This window comes from Haliotis cracherodii, unplaced genomic scaffold (assembly GCF_022045235.1).
Source record: "Haliotis cracherodii isolate W230 unplaced genomic scaffold, xgHalCrac1.p SCAF_11, whole genome shotgun sequence".
NCBI classification, from domain to species: domain Eukaryota; kingdom Metazoa; phylum Mollusca; class Gastropoda; order Lepetellida; family Haliotidae; genus Haliotis; species Haliotis cracherodii.
In genome coordinates, this window is record NW_027266266.1 from 21,691,056 (window position 1) to 21,713,092 (window position 22,037).

The window sequence follows — 22,037 nt, forward strand, 5'->3', positions numbered from 1 at the left end:
GGTCCTTTTTTGCATTTTTCATATTTATATTTCTGCTCCCCTCGTAATCATTGGTAAAGAGATTACTTCACTCACACTCCGCCTATTACTTTCAAGGCAAACAATCATTATAGTGCCCATGACAAAATATGTGCAAATAAAAAAAATGCATATTTATAATAAGCATGAGAAATATTTTTTGTGCCATATGGTATGAAGACAAAACTTCAAATAATCATAATTATGCATAACTGTGCATAATTTTGAGATTTTTTCTTAAAGCTTCTGTCTATCTTTCAGTGCCGGTGAAGCTTGTAATGATATTGCTACATTGTGCCACTGTTTAGTTGACGTAACAACAAGGAGGAAAGCAGGAACTACATCATGCACATCCCAACCATGCAAGTGGAACAACCGTACAAGATGAAACTTAGTCCGAAGAGACCCGAAGATGATAACTTTAGAAAGTCATCCTGTGATGTACATACAGAGGGAAAAAAGATGTATATTAGTTCAAATTCAGATACGAGTTGTAATGAAAAAGCATCTGACATTAAACCCATTATCAACTGTCAGATATAAACAGAAACTTGAAAGTAACTCAAATGCTGCCTAGTTAAAGTTTTATACAGACACTTCTACACCGTCAAACATGAAACCTTCTTTACCTCCCCTTCGTAACATTTTCTTTTCATATTGTGATCATGTAGCTCTTCATTCCACTTATTGTCAGGCATCATTCGATTGTATGCATGGATGGTTGGTTGTTTTACGCCGCACTCAGCAATATTCAAGCTATATGACGTCGGTCTGTAAATAATCGAGTCTGAACCTGACAATCCAGTGATTAATATCATGAGCATCGATCCAGGCAATTGGGATCGGTGACATGCATCAACCAAGTCAGCGAGCCTGACCACCCGATCCCGTTAGTCACCTTTGACGACAAGCATAGTTGCCTTTTACGGCAAGCATTGGTTTGCTGAAGACCTATTCTACCCCGGAATCTTCACGGGTACTTTAACAAGAGGTCAGCATAAAGCTGGCCTGTGGTTAGATGCCAGGAGTGAAGAACTTCTGTTAAATTTGGAGATGTTGTGTTGGTACCTAAAGACACAAAGCCGGATAATCTACTGAAAGATGTATGTGACTACAGCGACATTTCTAATATTAGTTATTGTAAATGGGGAACCAGCCACGAACCTGCAGCATGCAAGGTCTATCAAACAGAAAACCAGAACTGTGTCTGTGTGGAACAGGTAGGTCTTATCGTTAATCCAAAGTATCCTCACCCAGGTGCTAGCCCAGATGGTTTGATACAAACTGTTGATAGACATACAGGTGGTGTTCTTGAGATAAAGTGTCCACCACGCTGTGACTGGAAATAGATGGAGCCCAAGGAGTGTGCCAAGGATCCTCGATTCTTCTGTTCTCTTGATGAAAAAGGCTATGTTGGGCTCAAAGAGTCTCATAGATATTATCAAATTCAGGGTCAAATGGCTATTACTGAAAAACTGGTGTGATTTCATGGTTTGGAATTTGAATGGTTGGACTGGTGACTGAATTGGATTGTGGTGAAAAAGTCTAGAATGACATGCTGACTCATTTAAACAAATTTTACCTCACTAATGTCCTACCAGAATTACACTCAAGAAGAGTGAAAATTCCACTGTATAATGAAGTACTAAGATTTCAAATGTAAACAGGTGTATGTATGAAGTGTATGCATATATATCTAAACACCACTGTCTGACTTGTGTGCACATATACGATATGAATAATCTGCCTATGGTCCAGATGAATGGATGATGTACTGATACATATTTATGGCATACTTCAATGGATTATGTAATGATGGCTACTGCTTACATGTACACAGTGTGGGCAATAAGATTAATGTACTTGAATGAATTACGTATTGAACTGTACGACTTTGATACTACAACCTGATGGGAGTGAAAGATATGACTGGCCGATATGTATGCAAATAGGTCAATAAATGTAGTATATCCATGTATATATGCCAAAGTCTTACTTGTGTGCTCGTATACTGTATGAACAATCTGATGATTAGACGATGTACTGCTCGAAATTAATGTGCATGACTATTATGTAATGTTGGCTATGTGCATACTATTGTTTTTTTGTAGGCTTTTGTTTGCAGGAAGTTAGACTGGTACATTTTAATGGATCATGTATTGAACTGTACGATTTTGATCAGTTGATACTAAAACCTGATATTGTTTAAACCTGATATTGTTTAAAGAAAGGACTGCAGCCGATATGTATGGAAATAGGTGTATTATATACTGTATGAACAATCTGTTAAAAATTCCATAATGTTGGATATTGGTAGCGCACATGACTGGAACATGTAATGATGGTTACTGCTTAAATGTACAATGTTATTGAAACGTCTTTGTAAGTAAATTACTTCACCTCTTGATAAATATTAATTCAACAAACAATACATATTTAGTTCATATAAGTCTTTTTGTTGTGTTTCCATAGCCATCTGCCATGATAGCATATAGCAGCTTTGCAGCTCAAATATACGCCATGCTTTTAAACATGTTCATGTCAAAACCATGATCACCAACATTATTTTAATGATGAACTGATCACTATGTTCGGATCAATATTGACTCGCTGTTAGCAACATGGGTAAAATGTGGATTGCTGTTGAACAGCTAGAGAGACATTGTTATTAATGTTATTAATATTATTTAATATTTAACATGGTTATTACTATTGAATTTTCTAGACCATTCAGTCGAACAAATTTAAGTCAAGTCATCGCAGTATTTAGGCCTCAGACTCAGAGTATGTTTTACAAGCATGAATATAAATTATATGAAAAATAATTATTTGGCATTTACACATGGATACATAGAGCATGAATCAAAACATGTCACAAGGCACTACAAAGTCGTTTCAGGAAATTATCTCCCTTTGTGTGGGCTTAACTGTTCACTGGTGTACTGCACAATATAAACAGAGGCACATGTTCAAACATACTAGTACTGCCATCAGTCAATTATTTCATGAATCTGTCCATATTACATTTTCATGTGAATGAATATCATTTAAGGACAGAAGGCAGTTGCAAATGTCTAAACAATATACATATATGCCATATTTTTGTTACATGTGAAGCCATTGTGATGGGAATAGTTCCTTGTAATATGCGAAAGTTTTCAATTCTTTCCATTTGGCGCTCAACATGAATCCTCAAATGGGCAAGTTTTCTGGTTACATTCACCTCATGTTAAGTCAGTTGTTGCTTTTTAGTTTTAAATGGGGGAATAATGAGGTCAATACCTCTAGGTGTAGTTAAATCAGAGATCAGAAAACCTTTATCTGCCATATTAGCATCACCTTGCTCACACAGTTCACTAAGTCTAATGATCTGCCACTGAAACTACCACGATACAAATCTGAAGAGAATTTTACAACACCACCTGGACTTATCCTAATCAATGCCTTGTAGGTCATATATGCCCTGTAGTCACTGAACAAAAGTGACTAGCTGAAGTGAACTTGGAGTCTGTCCTTATCTCTGTGCAATCTACAACCACTCTAGTGGTAGGATAATTTCTACTAAATGAATCTTGCATTTACATTTTCACTACTTGGCCACTGCTCCAAAAATGAAAGCTGGACATACAAAGAGTCAAACCACTTCTTGCGGAGTCTGCTGCAAGTTGCACGTGAAAGTCTAAATCTGTATGCTAAATCATCTAGTAACAGACCTAATCTCAGTCCCATTACAATCATGAAAAATTCATCAATTTGCCTCATATCATGTGGCCTCCCACCATCGGATGTGTCAGAGTAAATATGCTCATCACCGTGCATTTCTTCAAACAATGCTTCAAATGTTGATGAATTTGTCACTCCAGTGTAAAACATAACACTTTCATTAGAACACCTGATATCCTAATAGGTCAATGTTGGTCTGTCAGCTTGAATACCAACACTGAGTTGATGATTCATCTGTTTAGGTGCTTGCATTACAATAGCTACTTTCATTATCTAATGTCTGACATCCAATTGATGTGACATGTTCTGAGGGAATGTTCAAGTCTCGATACAATTCCTGCAGGTATACGTGAATCCCCTGCAGACACATCACACAGACTTGTATCCTCCATGTGTGAAGCAATCTCATCAACATTATCAATGTGCAGATCCTCGCCAATACCTTGATTCAAAACAGTCTTGCATGTGGTTCCAGGCATAAGATGGGACACATTCTGTAGAAGATAAAATTATCAAACATCAGCTGAAATAATTTTATAGGGATGTATTTACTTATTTAGGAAAATGAATGTTATCGATTTTTCTTGCTTACCAAAATGTTTTTATGAGTCATGTATAATTAGATCTATGTTTAAATTTTAATTGGAATTTACATTCTTAAAGCCAAATTTATCCTGAAGAAAACAAGAAATATTAAAAATTAAACTCAGTAATTGATCTAAATATGTACAATACTTGGGTCTTGGCTCCTAAAGTTGTAGGACAGCCTAATTATGCTAATGGAATAACTTGTTTCAACAAAAACATATTGTGTGTACATAACAGGCTTCTCCATTCCCAAATATAACTACATCTAATATCTACTCTACTGTATAAACATTGCCTCCTACATATACATATGTATATGTATATTTATATGCTTGTACCACTTGCTTGATAACTGTGATAGAACCTGCACCGAAACGTCACTCTTAATTGTAATAAAGAAGTTGTTCATCCAATAATTCTTATCCTTACTTAGCAACTGAAGCTAATTTTCCTGCTGAACAGCGAGATAGATTTCTGAGGGACCATTTAGTGTTTGGAATGAACTCTGATCATGTCAGAAAAGAATGCTTGAAGGAAGGTAACAGCTAGAACACTAGAACAAGCCATCAGTATAGCCAAAACCAAGGTATCAGCTAGTAAACAACTTCAACGCATGTCATCAAATACAGCAGAAGTAAATGCAGAAGAGACCTTTGAGCCCAGCACCACAACCAGCAACAACCCCACCCCCAGAGCTCCCAGAATCTACCCAGGTATATATACTCTGAAGGGGCATAGATTACGGCAGCTTACACCGGTAAACAACGGTAACTTGTCGAAACTGCCAACTTGTTCATTATGAAGGATCAGAGTGCCCAGCAAGAAATGCTAATTGCTATCACTGCAAAGGAACTGGTCATTATTCAAGAGCATGTATGAAAAAAAAGAAAGTTCATGAATTAGAAGCAAACGATCTATCAGAGGATGAAGATGAACTGTTCCTTGGCCTGATTGAAGTAACAGAGATTGAAGAATCCATCGACACAGTAGACTCTGACTGCAAGAAATCACACCTCGACGTATCACTAACAGCCAAGAAAGATTCCACTCGCTACAAATTCATGTGTAAGATCGACTCGGGAGCAGAATGTAATATCCTACCAGCATCCTTATTCTAGAAGCTGTCCAAGAACAATGATTGTTTGAAGAAGCCAACAGTGAAGCTGAAGGCCTATTGAGGAACTCTGGTAGAAAATATTGGAACCTGTCACATTCACAGGATGATACCTGGACGCAACCGGACAGAACAGATCAAGGTAGAAGTTGCTGATGTAAATGGGACAGTGATAATAGGTAACAGAGCTGCCCAAGAACTAGGATAGTTGAAACTAACATTCCCACTATCATCTGAACCTGTGGAATCTGAAGTTATATGACGTGAAAGGCAAGCAGCATCCTTTCCCTCTGACTGAAGATTATGTCATAGAATACAAGGATGTATTTATTGGAGTAGGGTGCTTTCCAGGAGAACCACAGAATATCAATATCGACCCAAACGTACAACCTGTACAACATCTAGCACGAAAAGTTACTGTTCACATGCATGAACAGTATAGAGAGCAGCTATCCAATCTCGTCAGCATTGGTATATTGAAGAAATGTCGACAGTGAATATACTGTGTGGATCAGCTCTACAGTACTGACAACATGAGCCAATGGGAAGATATGGATGTGTTTGGATCTGAGAGACTCGAATAGAGCACTCCTAAGAAGCCCATTCTACATGAGAACAGTCGATGACGTCGCCACTTGTTTCACTGTTATGGATGCCTGAAATGGTTTCTGGCAAGTAAAACTTGATGATGAAAGCAGTAAGTTTTGCAAGTTCAGCGCCCCCTGGGGAAAATAATGATGGACGAGGTTACCCTTTCGATTGTCTCTCAGTAGTGATACTTTCCAGGAGAAGATGGATAATGTATTTGGACATCTGGATGGACTTACAGGAATAGCTGATGATACTTTGATCCATGGCAAGAGTGAAATCCTGCAAGACCATCATGCTCTCAACACCTCAAATCTCACAGAAGTTCAATCATTCATGGATGTGATCAATTACCTGAACAGATTCTCAAGTAGCAGAAGCCTCTGAGTCTGTTCGTCAGTTGATGAAGAAGGACACACCATTCGTCTGAGAAGCAATACATCATCGATCATTCCAGGACCTGAAGCAGATGAAACAAAATCACCAGTACTATCAAACTATGATGCTAAGAAGAAGAATCTAATACAAACAGCTGCAAGTCTAAAAGGCCTCGGATGTGTTCTATTTCAGGAAGGAAAACCAGTGTGCTATGCCAGCAGGTCACTCAACAATCCTGAGAAGAGATATAGCAATATCGAGAGAGAACTTCTAGTGATTATGTGGGTGTTAGAGAAACTGAATCACTACGTCTATGGAAGATATACTGTAAAAGAGACTGATCACAAACCACTCGAAAGTATCTGGAAAAACACCCCCTCGTTTACAGAGAAGACTTCTACGACTAGCGAAGTATGAGACAGACATTACCTACAACCCCGCGAAGAAAAATGTAGTTGCAAGATTCCCACCATGTCCAAGTGAGACTCCTATGATCGACATTGATATCAACACTTTGCCTGTGAGATCAATGATGAAACACAAAAAGATCGAACCCTGAATCACCTCAAAGACATCTTTCATGGATGCCCAGAACATATCACAGAAAGTCCTCCAGGTCTGAGAGAATATTGGACGTATGTTGAAAGTCTATGTGTAGTAAATGGAATAATACTTAAAGGATATCGCATCCTCACGCCGCCGTCACTCTGACAACAAACGAATCTGATCCATCAGGGACACCAGGGATCTATAGTGACACAAATGGAAGCGAAAAGTGTCCACTGATATCATATCATCTGATAACTAACAGGTCACAGCAGAATGCAGAACCTGTTAACAGTTTGCCAAGAAACAGCCGAAGGAACCACCTTCCTTCCTGAACAAGATCATAACATACCGTCATATGCCTAGCAGAAAATTGGAGCCGACTTATTTGACTATAAAGGTAATCAATACTTACTTGTATCTGATTATTACAACAAGTTTCCGGTAGAAAGGAAATTTGAGAGCCACACATCAGCAGCAGTAATACAGTACCTGAAGTCAATCTTTGCAGAGTACATAGAGTACCAGCCATTCACATCACGGACCCCAGTTCAGTTGTCAAGAGTTCGCCACTTTTTGCGTAAATGGGGAATTGCTCATCAAACAAGTTCGCCATTATACCTGCAAAGCAACGGTCACATCAAAAGAATGGTACAGACTGTCAAGAACCTGTTGAAGAAATCAGAAATATCAGGTGCATGTCCTTACTTAGCACTACTTACCTACAGAACACCTGTCTATGCTAAACTACCTGCACATGCGACACTACTCAACTTCCCTGCAGTGGTCACCTTCAACGCAATGAATCTGACGACAGCAACATGGTGTGAGCGAGTTAAAATTCAACGTCACATCAGCATTATTTCAGCCATATAGCTACGAGACCAAGTGAATATATTCACAATTTAGTTATTTATGCAAAAGTTATGTTTAAAAACAAGTTATGAATTATTTGAGCATACTATGTTTAAAAACATTTTATGAAACATATTTGAGCATAACAATACAGTTTAAAACATGGGCTATAGGCCACCAGTAACCAAAGCTAGGCCACCTCGCTGTGGATCATGGGGACTTACAGTACCTCTGCATATAAACTTCCAGTGGCAGCTATCATTGTTCTATAGAATATCCCTACTCTCTAGGTTATTCTATAGAATATCCCTACTCTCTAGGTTATTCTATAGAATATCCCAGGGACATTCTATAAAACGTCCCTCATCCCAGGGATATTCTATAGAATGACCCAGGGATGTTAGACATAATTTCCCGGGCATTAAAGCAATATATAAAGTACAAAAAAACATGTTTCAAAATTTTATTATTTCACTTGAAACACCAATCGTTACATTTACGAGATTGTAACATTGAACACGACATGTGCCTTGTCCTTGTTCACCGACTCGGTTGTAGCCGTCTTTGCCGTTACCACGCACCCGGTTGTCCCTTCCGATGCAGTTGTCGCCGTCTCCGACTGAAGTTGCTTAGGTGTATTTGACGGGATGTCAGACATGTTAGCCTTCAGTACATCCGATGTACGTTTGTAGCTTCGCATAGCTTCGCTCTTGTGACCTTCATGGAAAAAGGAATATTCTTAAACTGGTAACAAATGGAGTGTGTGGAATTAATGTCACATTACTGAAACACTGAAGGTGCGAGAACAGGAAAATATGACGAATTCATGGGACATAATGTAGGCGTTTTCGTGTACTAAAATTTGTAGTTTTTAAAAAAGAACAAGCAAATCCTTATGCTGACCAGTTATCTCGCAGATCATCCGTTCATCTACGTTGGCTTGATAAAGCCTTGTAGCAGCCGTGGCTCTGAGAGAGTGGTTTGTCTTGGTGCCTTCCAAATCAGCTTCTTTGCACAGGCGCTTGACCGTGACTTTGAGCGTGTTATGCCCATCAGGTGTCTGTAGGTACCATTTTCCATCCTTCAGCATGGTTCAGGGAGTGACATAGAAGTAGTCAGTATTCTTTCCGTCTTCACTACAAAAACAGTAAAAATATAAACATCAACAATATAATACAACATGAAATATATTCCATTTGAGGTCTAATCAATGATTAAACTGGTTACCTGTTTAAGGTAAATAAAAATAAGACGAAGTGTTAAAAGATGACATTATTCTACTTCGCAATTTGAATTTGAGTTTAGATTTTTGAAAACAATTTAAAATATAGGTGATATTTCCATAGACCAATTTCGCCATCTTTGAAGCATATATATATATATATATACCTGAATGTCGATTTGAAAGAAAGCCTGAAGTTCGTTTAAGATTTTTGTGTACTTGCAGTTACAGGGGAACATACATATGATTAATACTGAGTTTGTATACAAAGTTCCGATACAAATGTATACCATACTCACCACAGTGACTTGTACTTCACAAACAGTCGTACATAACAGCGGTCGTGATTTTCGCAGTTTTCGTAGGCACGCACTTGCTAAGGGGCTTGTTTCCGCTGCTTCAAACCACCGGCGTTTGTCTTGGACACATCTTCCGTGTACAGAAGGAACTGTCGCCCGTTCTGGTCCTTATGTGGTCCGGTAATTGTGGGTTCCTGAACATCCTTAAGGACCTGTGCTCCTCCCCTCAGCGTGAAGTGCAGACCTACAAATATACTTGAAATGTAATTATGTTAATTATGGAAACTTTGCTATACAGAACTACTACAAATCATTTGAATTATAAGGTCAAGACAAACAGTTTGCTTTTTTTTAAAAACTACTGGCCGGGTCAAAATCTGTCTATGTACTTGCAACACACACGAAAATAAAGTAGAGCTTGAAAAGAATTAAAGTGTTTCACATAGTTTCTAATCTTGACTTATTGTGATTTTTCGGTTTAAATGTACAGAATTTCACGGATCAACTATCCAATCCGGGTCATTACAATTTGAATTTCACTCATGGTCAGAATGTGGTCTGTAAAATTAGGTGCAATTTACACTTTCGTTACACAATTTTATATTTTTAAGTAAAACTCGTATCACTTACGTCAACGACAAATACACTAAAATGTAACTTGCCTGTAAGGTACAAAATTGAGTCCAACAGTTGTCTTGGTGTGTGGTCACCAGCATCCCAGATTTCCAAAGCTGCTCCTCTTCCTCACATGTGATGGTCTCAGTAGGCTTTCTGCATGATGCCCCCAAACCCTCGGCAGAACGTTTCCTTATGACGGCGTACAAACACCTTCGACTGTCTTCAAACTCTTCGCCTTCAAACACATTTATGTGGGAACCTTTAGCTCTGATAGCCGACTGTAGTGAAGTGAATATGCCGTAAATAGTATATGATGGATAGAGGCCTCCATCTTGTTTTCGTGCTTCAAATACGAAAAATTTCATTGCTATACCGATGTTTTCAGGCTTCATTTCCAATATATTTTGTGTCAAACATTCAGTCGGAAGATCCAAATTGCAATCCATAGCCCTTTGTCTTCTCTCCTTTTGTCATCTTTGGAAAACCGTGAGGGCCCAGTCGCTTTTGTACCTTGTCGATTTAGGTACACAAATTTCGAGTTCCTTATCAATGTCCATGCTGTCCAGAGGATCACCAAATCTAAACTGAAACTCACGGTCACTATCATCCTTTCCCTCAATTTCAATAGCGCTCGACCGAGTCACAAAATATCATCGCCGTCTCCTCTCTCCATCCTTCTTGTCGTGCACTGTACTGCTGACAGAAATGAGAAGACGTCCCACGTGTACGACTTTAATCGCGAACTTCCAGCTCGTGCAAATCATGGAATGTCTGATGCCCGCGCATGTGCTTGGGTGTATTCGTTTCTGAGTTTCCCTTCTCCCTGCATTACAATTTTCCAAATACAAAATACCCAAATAAAATTTGTCATGTAAAAGTGCATTTTTCGTATTTTCTGGGTTTGGTTGAAAATGTAAACACTCTGCCTTTTGTCCCTCTTCCTCAATATTACATTTTCAACCAAACCATTTGGGGCGTGTTTTATCCTTTACTTCCTGCATGATACTCCGGCAGGATTTATGTCATAACTTTAGCTACTGGTGGTTGTGCTCAATACTAGCCAATATTCAATAATGAGTTGGCTTAAAAACACTGGTTGATGACAGTTACATTGATTATGAAAGGATTACGTGTTACACAGGGGGACAATAATGTTACGATTCTTTAACCCCTTGGACAGAGCCTTCAATAATGTCAGTTGATAATAGCAAATTTAAAAACAAGCATTTAATTATCCACATACATATTTCATATTTATTATACAGACCAATTTCCTTAGTCAATCTTAACTCTGATAATGGTGAGGACGATAATGAAACATTTTCACTCCATGAATTACATACTGCCCAAGGGCAAGCTTATGACACAGGAGCCGACAACATACACTTTCAGCTCCTGAAACACTTTCCAGATTCATGTTTGGAAACTTTACTTAATATATTTGATGAAATATGGACAACTGGAATTTTTTCTTCTTCATGGCACAATACTATTATTATTCCTTTTCCAAAAACTGGACGGGATCACACAGATCCATCCAACTACCGTGCAATGTCAATACCTAGTTGCGTTTGTAAAACCATGGAGACCATGGTCAACAATCGATTAGTCTGGTACGTGGAGACCAATAACCTACTCGGTGACATTCAGTGTAATTTCCGAAATAACAGTACCATTGACCATTTGGTGCGTTTAGAATCATTTATTAAAGATTCCTTTGCCAACAAACAGCATACTGTATCAATTTTTTTCGATCTGGAGAAGGCATATGATACACCGTGGAAACATGGTATTTTAAAACATTTGCATGAATTTGGATTGAAGGGCAGATTGCCTAAGTTCATATCTCAGTTTCAAGTACGAGTAGGCTCTACCCTGTCTGATCATTTCGATCAAAATCAGGGTGTCCCTTAAGGCAGCATACTATCAGTCACACTTTTCAGCATCAAAATTAATAGTATAACTTAAATATTAAACAATAGTGCTGATGGTTCACTTATTGTAGACGGGTTCAACATTTCTTGTCGTGGTAAGAATGTGAATACAACAGAAAGACAGCTACTGCTTCTTTCTTAACAAAATTCAAAAATGGGCGAACGAAAACAGCTTAAAATTATCAAAATCCAAAACAAACTGCATTCACTTTTGTCGTAAATATAAACCCCAAAAGGACCCAGAACTATCTTTTGATGGTACTCCTTACAAGGTAGTAGAGGAGGCCAAATTCCTGGGCCTCAGATTCGACTCGTCACTGCGTTTTCCACCCTCAGTATGAAAACCTGTTTAAAAATCTGTCCAACTTGATTCCTTCACTTGGAATCCGAATTCAACCACACACCAGTGCAGCTAAAATACAGATGTAGATCTAAATATAATATCAACTTATGGTCTTCTGTCTTCTCCTCCTTGGCAGATGGTGAAACCAGAGATAGACCTCTCTCTTACGGCAACATGGATCAACTAGAGCAAAGACAGATTCAACAAATACAACAATGCCACAAACATGCATCAAACGAGCTATCCAATCCTGTGCCAAAACAACCAGTAAGCATCTATGTGCCAAAGACTAAACAATGGACACCAGCTCATGTAAAAACAAAACTAGAATCCCCTAGATCCTTCAGTGTAGTAACAACTGCAGGAATGAATATCGATGTAACTGAACACATCTCTGTCCAATTCAAGAGCCAACCACCTCAGTTGCAGCAGCAACATCGTCGTCAACAGCAACGACTCCTTTCCGTCCGCTGCCAACACCACACCATCAACGATCCTCACAACCAGCAACCAGCGGCACATTAGCGCCTCCAGTCAACCCTAAAGTCACAACATGTGGTCGTCTTGTTTGGTGGGTTGGTTTATTGTTTTACGCCACACTCAACATTCCAGCTATATAACGGCGGTCTGTAAATAATCGAGTCTGGACCAGACTATCCAGTGATTAATATCATGAGCATCGATCCACGCAATTGGGATCGATGACATGCATCAACCAAGTCAGCGAGCCTGACCACCCGATCCCGTTAGTCGCCTTTTACAACAAGCATAGTCTCCTTTTGCGGCAAGTATGGGTTTGCTGAAGACCTATTCTATTGTCGTGTAAAACCACTAAAAAGACTTGACTTATAAACTGTACATATGTGATAAATGTGTTTGTCTAGGCAAAATGACTTCAATGATTATTATTTGAAAAATGACTTTAAAGTTAAGTTGTGACTAATTACACTGTAGTTCATAATCATTTTTCCAGGGAGGAAGAAATATGCATTGTTTTAAGTGTTAATGTGAAAGTGAAAAATATGGACTGTTTTAAGTGTTCATATGAATATGGACTGTTGAAAGTGCCTTAGTCAAAATAACAACAAACGACTTTAAAAGTGTTAAGTAACTTTAATTTAGATTTCAGTGTTGCTTAAAAATGATTTGAATATGTTTTGTTATAGATATTCTGTTCAAGTAAATGCAATTTACATTGCACATGTTAAATTGAGTAAATTTAACTTCAAAGGGGAGATGTGAACATATTGAGTTTACACCGGTCTACTATGGACTAACCGGAAGTGTCACCGGTAAGCTGCATTGTGGTCAACACATGTATTTCTATCTTTCTTTCTTTCTTTGTTGTTTAACGCCGCCCTCAGCAATATTCCAGCTATATGACGGCGAATTGAACATATTGAACCCACGTTCAATCTTGTTTTTATTGATAAGTTTACACCAGGCAGGTGGGTGTTGGAGATGCAATAATATTTTCGACGACCACCCGATGAGCGCTTTTATGTTGACGCAATGTGCAGTTTTCCTTGATACTATCAAGGATGTTGTCTCGATGGTCTGTATGCCTCTGGTATTTTTAGAGCACAATGCAGCAGTAATACATATACTTACTGTGGTAATCTGTCATTCTGTGCGTGTCAGGAGTGAAATCTTAAATATTTTCGTTATCTGCTATGATATTCATCTTTGTGAAGCCATTCGAAATACAAGTGAGTGAGTGAGGTTTTACGCCGCTTTTAGCAATATTCCAGCAATATCACGGCGGGGGACACAAGAAATGGGCTTCACACATAGTACCCATGTCGGGAATCGAACCCGGGTCTTTGGCGTGACGAGCGAACTATTTAACCACTAGGCTACCCGACCGCCCCCCATTCGAAATACAAAGAGGTATCTGATTGGACATTGCGTTTTTATTGCGAGGGACAAAACTCGAGTCCAAAACGGGGTGACGCTATGATTATACCTTGAAAAGGTAGCCTTGGGAAGAAGCATTTTCGTCGACTGTCTCAGCAAACATTGGACTTTATTCTAACAGGGAATTCCCAAGGTGTTCCGCGTATATCTTCTGTCACAAGTACTCCTAAAGACAATCGGCACTAACGTATACTGACTGCATATGTCATGTATTAGCCCGCTTGTTGGTACATAAGTGTGCATATAACATGCTAGTTTGGGGCTAAAGTTTGCAAGCTGTTAATCATACCAATACTAAGATGTTATTGTGATTCAGATTTCAGAATCTACCATGAATCTACCAGAATCTCAATTCTACCATGGTCATTGACAGACCGCCATCGACTGAGAAAAACGATATGAACCTAATGATACTTCTGTGTTGGAGAACATGACAAAATTTCTCATAGCGGGGTAAAAAGATACTATCTTACCTTACAGGGCAGCTTTACTTCCTCGGTTATGCAGTGTATTATTTATACGTCCAGTTTCTATAAGGAACTGACCGTTTTATACTATGGGTGTTGACTAAAGTGTTGACACATCAATACATTGTTCGCAGGAAAATTGTATCAAACGGAATGTGAGTGTGGATGTGGGTGTGACTGTGGATGGGGGTGTGAGTGTGGAAGTGAATGCAGGTGTGGATGTGGATGCAAGTGTTGAAGTGGATGCGAGTGTGGAAGTGGGTGTGAGTGTGGAAGTGGGTGTGAGTGTGGAAGTGGGTGTGAGTGTGAGTGTGGAAGTGGATGAAAGTGTGGAAGTGGTTGTGAATATGGAAGTGGATGTAGGTGTGGAAGTGGATGTAGGTGTGGAAGTGGGTGTGAAAGTGGATATGAGTGTGGAAGTGAGTGTGGAAGTGGATTAAGGTGTGGAAGTGGTTGTGAGTGTGGAAGTGGTTGTGAGAGTGGAAGTGGATGTAGGTGTGGAAGTGGTTGTGAGTGTGGAAGTGGTTGTGAGTGTGGAAGTGGATGTAGGTGTGGAAGTGGTTTTATTTTTTTGAAAGTGGTTGTGAGTGTGGAAGTGGTTGTGAATGTGGAAGTGGTTGTGAGTGTGGAAGTGGATGTAGGTGTGGAAGTGGGTGTGACTGTGAAAGTGGGTGTGAGTGTGGAAGTGGATGTAGGTGTGGAAGTAGATGTAGGTGTTGAAGTGGTTGTGACTGTGGAAGTGGTTGTGAGTGTGGAAGTGGATGTAGGTGTGGAAGTGGTTGTGAATGTGGAAGTGGGTGTGAGTGTGGAAGTGGATGTAGGTATGGAAGTGGTTGTGAGTGCGGAAGTTGATGTAGGTGTGGAAGTGGTTGTGAATGTGGAAGTGGTTGTGAATGTGGAAGTGGATGTAGGTGTGGAAGTGGTTGTGAATGTGGAAGTGGATGTAGGTGTGGAAGTGGATGAAGGTGTGGAAGTGGGTGTGAAAGTGGGTGTGAGTGTGGAAGTGGAAGTGAGTGTGAGTGTGGAGGTTGATGTAGGTGTGGAAGTGGATGAAGGTGTGGAAGTGGTTGTGAGTGTGGAAGTGGTTTTGAATGTGGAAGTGGTTGTGAATGTGGAAGTGAATGTAGGTGTGGAAGTGGTTGTGAATGTGGAAGTGGATGTAGGTGTGGAAGTGGATATAGGTGTTGAAGTGGTTGTGAATGTGGAAGTGAGTGTGAGTGTGGAAGTGGTTGTGAGTGTGGAAGTGGATGTAGGTGTGGAAGTGGTTGTGAGTGTGGAAGTGGATGTAGGTGTGGAAGTGGATGTAGGTGTGGAAGTGGTTGTGAGTGTGGAAGTGGATGTAGGTGTGGAAGTGGATGTAGGTGTGGAAGTGGATGTAGGTGAGGAAGTGGTTGTGAGTGTGGAAGTGGTTGTGAGTGTGGAAGTGGATGTAGGTGTGGAAGTGGATGTAGGTGTGGAAGTGGAAGTGGGTGTGGAAGTGGATGTAGGTGTGGAAGTTGATGTAGGTGTGGAAGTGGTTGTGAGTGTGGAAGTGGATGTAGGTGTGGAAGTGGATGTAGGTGTGGAAGTGGATGTAGGTGAGGAAGTGGTTGTGAGTGTGGAAGTGGTTGTGAGTGTGGAAGTGGATGTAGGTGTGGAAGTGGAAGTGGGTGTGGAAGTGGAAGTGGGTGTGGAAGTGGATGTAGGTGTGGAAGTTGATGTAGGTGTGGAAGTGGTTGTGAGTGTGGAAGTGGATGTAGGTGTGGAAGTGGATGTAGGTGTGGAAGTGGATGTAGGTGAGGAAGTGGTTGTGAGTGTGGAAGTGGTTGTGAGTGTGGAAGTGGATGTAGGTGTGGAAGTGGATGTAGGTGTGGAAGTGGATGTAGGTGAGGAAGTGGTTGTGAGTGTGGAAGTGGTTGTGAGTGTGGAAGTGGATGTAGGTGTGGAAGTGGAAGTGGGTGTGGAAGTGGATGTAGCAGTGGAAGTGGATGTAGCAGTGGAAGTGGATGTAGCAGTGGAAGTGGGTGTGGAAGTGGATGTAGGTGTGGAAGTTGATGTAGGTGTGGACCAGGTGACATGGTTCATTGTATGACATCGTATCCTTATTTACGAGGATCGATGTTCAAGATGTCAATCAATATATTGTCTGGCCCAGAAGATCAGTTTACAGACCGCTGTCATATAGATGAGTGTGAAAACATTGGGGATTATATCTGACAGAGAATACCTACGGAGTTCAGCGCATTGTTCAGGGTTTGGTCAGATGTACATGTAGATTGACCATTTACAAACCGCTATCATATAGATTTGAGTATCGCTGACTGGGGCGTCAAACATCAAAGAAAACAAATGAAACATCAATCACTGTTATAGCAGTTAATATATTAAAATTGATTCTGATATTATAGATGTTAAAAAGATAATCCGCTGCCTTGCATTAGGAAGGGGTTAACTGAAATGAAACAAAGCAAACGCTTTTTACTTACTAACCCTTGTGTCATACCATATGTTTTCATGTCTGTTTTAGTTTAAGGGCGCACTCAACAATACTCCAGCTTTAGGATGGTGATCTGTAAATAATAGAATCTGCACTATACAAACATGCTTGATAGTAACATTATGTCACAACGGATACATTTAGGAAATTCATGCTCGTGAGGTTTTATCGTCAACTAATCTGTTTTGACCATGCTTTCCATGATTTTACAACCACAGCTAGAATTTTTACTCGTAGACGATATAAAGATATGACATGGCCCACTATGATCATGGACTTTAGCATGCGAAAGATTTTTAGAGTACGCTCTGATCCTGGGAAATAAAAAAATTGTTCAAGTATTGTTATAGTACTGAATATGAACTATATAAAAGTCACTAAGTTTGAGGTTCAATTGAGCCTGCTCTTTCCATGAATATTTCAAAAGAGGTGTCATGCAACTCTTTGAAAAAAGGGGCGGTCGGGTAGCCTAGTGGTTAAAGCGTTCACTCGTCACGCCGAAGACCGGGTTCGTTTCCCAACATGGGTACAATGTGTGAAGCTCATTTATGGTGTCCCCCGTTGCGATAGTGCTGGAATATTGCTATCTAAAAGCGGCGTCAAGCCATACTCACTCACTCACTCACTCACTAAAAAATGTTTGATGAAGGTTACATCATTCAAGTTCTCAGTGAAGCTTATATAACAGACATGTGGAGAATAAATATTCCCGTGTGTTTGAAGGTGACCAGTTGACTTGCCTTTGCATGTGTTTGTAATGGGTGCCAGGGATGGGGCTTGATACGCTCACCTTTTCGCTAACAGCTGGTATCATCACTGTTTGATAGTAATTTACATACGGCTGTCAATTATGCAGTCGGAATCATACAATGGACTCTGCTTTTAGCAGATGTTTCTTTGGATTTTGGAATGAATTTTGTCCCTTTATTTTATAGGATGATCTTCCCTGAGATACCAGGCCAATACCTTTACTAAGGCTGGTATCTGGAAAGCCACATCCTGTGTCAGTGAACCGTGTCGTTGCCCTTGCTGATCCAGGGAACGCCTGTAAAGAATGTGCGATCATGGAAAACCTTAATGTCAATAAACCAGCTTAGTTTGGATTTGGCTTAATTATATTACTGGGCACACCCTAACAAACCTTTGAACATTAATATAATCAAAAGATTGCATTGCCTATCTGCTCTAACCGAACAAATTGTAACGCCATTGTACAATGATGACCACATTCTGCGTTGCGTAGCTTTCTTATTTAAACTTACGTTACGTGACTTTGTTTTTCGGTTAATCATGGCTTACTGTGGAAGCGATGCAGGTACCGGGATTTTTAAACTTAGCTAGTCCTGTGGTTAAAGCGTTGTATCGTCACACCGTAAGTCTAGTTTGATTCCCCACATGACATCATTATGTAAAACCCAGGTGTACTGAAGGGATGATACGTACACATTGGTAAATGAGGCATACAATCATACAAACACAGTTGACACAAAAGTGAATATAGTCTCTTTGAGACTGCTGTGCTTTAGACATATTTCAGAATGTTTTTTAACGAAAATATATGCAAGTAAGATGTTTGACACAGGTTGTATACACAATCGCCCTTGTGTACGGTTTAGATCATAACTTCAACTTAAATTTATTCATCAACATGTGCATACAACTGGCTTCATAACAATAACGTCAACACAAAATAGATATTACACTCAGATATCGAGGTATGCATGACAGAATTAAAAAAAAGGCCAGTTATGAACGTTTATTTTAAAGTTTATCTTGGGTATACAAGAAGCAAGTTTACAGGGTTTGTTTGCTTAGTCCTATTCCAGGCTAGATCTTATGAAACATCAATGAACTGTTGATGCAATAATCAGACACGGTTTCATAATGCTTTTCACAAGAAGATAAAATATGAAGATGAAAAAGGTCAAGACGTACATTGCATTAATTGGCCAAGAGCCAAACTATTGGATTTTGTTCAATAAATTGGGTCCGCTGCAGTATTTGGGTCGCCACTTCGGGACCCGTGAAGATTCCGGGGTAGAATAGGTCTTCAGCAACCCATGCTTGCCGTAAAAGGCGACTATGCTTGTCGTAAAAGGCGGCTAACGCGATCGGGTGGTCAGGCTCGCTGACTTGGTTAATGCATGTCATCGTTCCTCATTGCGTGGATCGATGCTCATGGTATTAATCACTGGATTGTCTGGTCCAGACTTGATTATTTACAGACCGCCGTCATATAGCTGGAATATTGCTGAGTGCGGCGTCAAACAACAAACCAACCAAACCATTCCCACTTCGGTCTTTTCTGTAATGAAACGCTGCCTTATATACTAGCCACATAAAGAAACTGTGCACGGAGAAAATATATTCTGGATTGAAATAAAACACAGCAAGAACAAAATGCGGCAGACGCTGTAGCAGCTGAATGATCGGACCATCAGAAAATGTCAACGGAACCTGAACAACATCTGTTACGATGACGTCAGAAGATCAAAATGGAGTAGGGGGTCAAACGACAAAGTAACAATGTCAATAACGGGTATGACCACCCTGTGCGTGAATCACAACAGTGCATCGGCGACGCATGGAGTCCACCAAATAGGCATGTACGGCCTGGGGAATGGCCTGCCATATCCACCTCAAATCCTGTGCCAAGTCATGGACGTTATCTGGAGGATGTGGAAGACGACGCAGACGGCGCTCCATTTCATCCCACACATGCTCTTTTGGGGAGAGATCTGGAGAATTTGCAGGCCATGGCAGTAACATGGTTATGGTGAAGGGAATCCATTGCGACCCTATCCGTGTGAGGACGAGCGTTGTCCTGTTGAAATGTCAATCCCGGGCCATGACGTTGCAGGAAAGGAATGACCACAGGCCTCAGAATCTGATCTCTGTAGCCAACACCGGTGAGATTGCCCTGAACAACCACCAAAGGGGTTCGGTGCCGTGCTGTTATCCCATCCCAAATCATCACAGAGCCACCTCCAAAACGATAACGTTAAACGCCAAACGCCGGTAGACACGTTGGCGCCCGTCACTGTGGGAAATGTTGAACCTCGATTCATCTGTAAAGACGACATTTCTCCACCATATTCGAGGTTGGCGAACATGATTTCGACACCATCTTAAAAGGTTGACGGTGTGTTAGGATGGGACGTATGGCAGGGCGTCGTGGTCGAATCCCGTACTGACGTAAACGATTCCTGACAGTGTTAGGATGGATACGGCGCAGTCCAGGAATTGTCTGGGACGTCGTTACTGCCGTTTGGAACGTGTGTCGGAGATGTGTAACTCGAATCCATCTGTCCTGTCTTGGCGTCGTTACTCGGGGACGTTCTGAACGTGTCTGGTCGGCAACGTCATTTGTGTTCTGATAACGCCTCACCAATGCCGATATCGTGTTACGATGGCATTGGAAATTTGTTGCCACCTGTTGTTGCCTCATTCCCGCTCGGATCTTTCCAATGGCTTCATGACGCTGTGCAGCTGTCAATCTTGGCATGATTTGCTTGTGATATGCTTGTGTCTGCGCCTGAGAAGTTTTGAATTTTTGAATAACCACATTGCACGTCCATAGGCCCCCATCAATGACGTCATACCGCATGGCACGTGCATGAGCGTTTGAATGTCTCCAATAATTGCTGTGTTCAAACTTATATTTCATATGTGGACGGTGTGCCCTTATATCCATATTTTCTCCGTGCACAGTTTCTTTATGTGGCTAGTATATTTAAACGCGCACGCGAGAGCGAGCCGACTACCGTTTGGAGGTATTTGTGAGCCATAACGACCCCAAAGATGAGATGGACGTGAAAAGTTTGGGGACACAAATACTGCAGTCTACTCAATAAATATCTATATACTATATAGAATGTCTGTTCATTCCAAAAAAATATCCGTGAAAAGTATTACCACATAATGTTCAGGGCAGATTTATTTTGCCATCATTTAAAAGAAAATATGAACAAGATTTGATTCAGTAATAGTTAATTATTAAGACACGCACCTGGCGACTAAAGGGATCGGGTGGTCAGGCTTGCTGACTTGGTTTTTGCATGTCGTCGTAAAACAAATGCGTTGATCGATGCTCAACCCTTTTTGGGTTAATATGAGTTTATTGTTTAAGGTACCACCATCCTTGAACCGGTCAGTAACATAGGATGTGTGAAATTTCTTTTCTCTCAATTTATTATTTGCCTGATGGCATACCATTATTTAGCCAAAATATCAATGAAAACCTTACGTCAATAACCCAGCTTAATGGATAAAAAAGATAATACCCGACACACCCTAACGAAGTTTAAACGCATTATCACAATCACTGTCTTGCGTTGCATTGTCTATCCGCCCTAACCAATCCAAGCGTAACGTGTGGTATATAGATGGCCCTTTTCTGTCTCCACGACATATCCAGAAGCGTTGGACTGCAAGGTGACTCTTCATAGCAGGTGAGCTTTCTCATTTAGATTGACATCCATAGTTGAGCATGCGAGTTGCCTGTTACGCCGCTTTGAACAGTGCTTCTGTTATATCTTGGCTTACTGTGCAGCGATGCAGGTTGGGGACTTTTGAAATTTGGTTCATTTGCCAAGTGTGATTTCCCTACTTATCTCCAATATGTGAAACCCAGCTCTGGCGTCCAACCTGGGACAATTGTTGGACTTTGCTGAAAGATGAGTAAAACAATACTCACTATTTCATTTTAAGGCCCGTTCTGCTTCAGAATATGCTCCAGCATGATTATTAAGTTATTATATTTTTTACTCTAATTCGCATATTCTAGAATGTTTAGCACAGGTTTCATACACAATCGTCCTTGTGTAGGGTTTAGATTATACCAAAGTTCACCCCGATTATGTTTATGGGTCTGCTTTCTACACCATACCCGTGCTCATGGGTTTCACTGAAGTGATCTATGACCTGCATTACTTCGGGCATTCGTCCCACA

General features: G+C 40.4%; 1 protein-coding gene across 1 annotated transcript; it reads right to left on the bottom strand.

Moving 5' to 3' along the window:
• Positions 1–8,306: 8,306 nt before the first annotated feature.
• On the bottom strand, positions 8,307–8,900 carry LOC139455571 (uncharacterized). The gene is made up of 2 exons (XM_071237121.1): positions 8,714–8,900; positions 8,307–8,527 (listed from the first exon to the last, which is right to left on the bottom strand). The coding sequence occupies exons 1-2, from the start codon at positions 8,898–8,900 to the stop codon at positions 8,307–8,309; spliced, it is 408 nt and encodes a 135-aa protein (XP_071093222.1).
• Between the last annotated feature and the right edge of the window lie 13,137 nt (positions 8,901–22,037).

Bases quoted from the DNA above. Each gene is read 5' to 3' on its own strand.
- LOC139455571 (XM_071237121.1), bottom strand. From the start codon at position 8,900: ATGCTGAAGGATGGAAAATGGTACCTACAGACACCTGATGGGCATAAC. The intron at 8,528-8,713 runs GTCAGCATAAGG...TTTTCCATGAAG, and splicing joins GATGATCTGCGAGATAACTG to GTCACAAGAGCGAAGCTATG.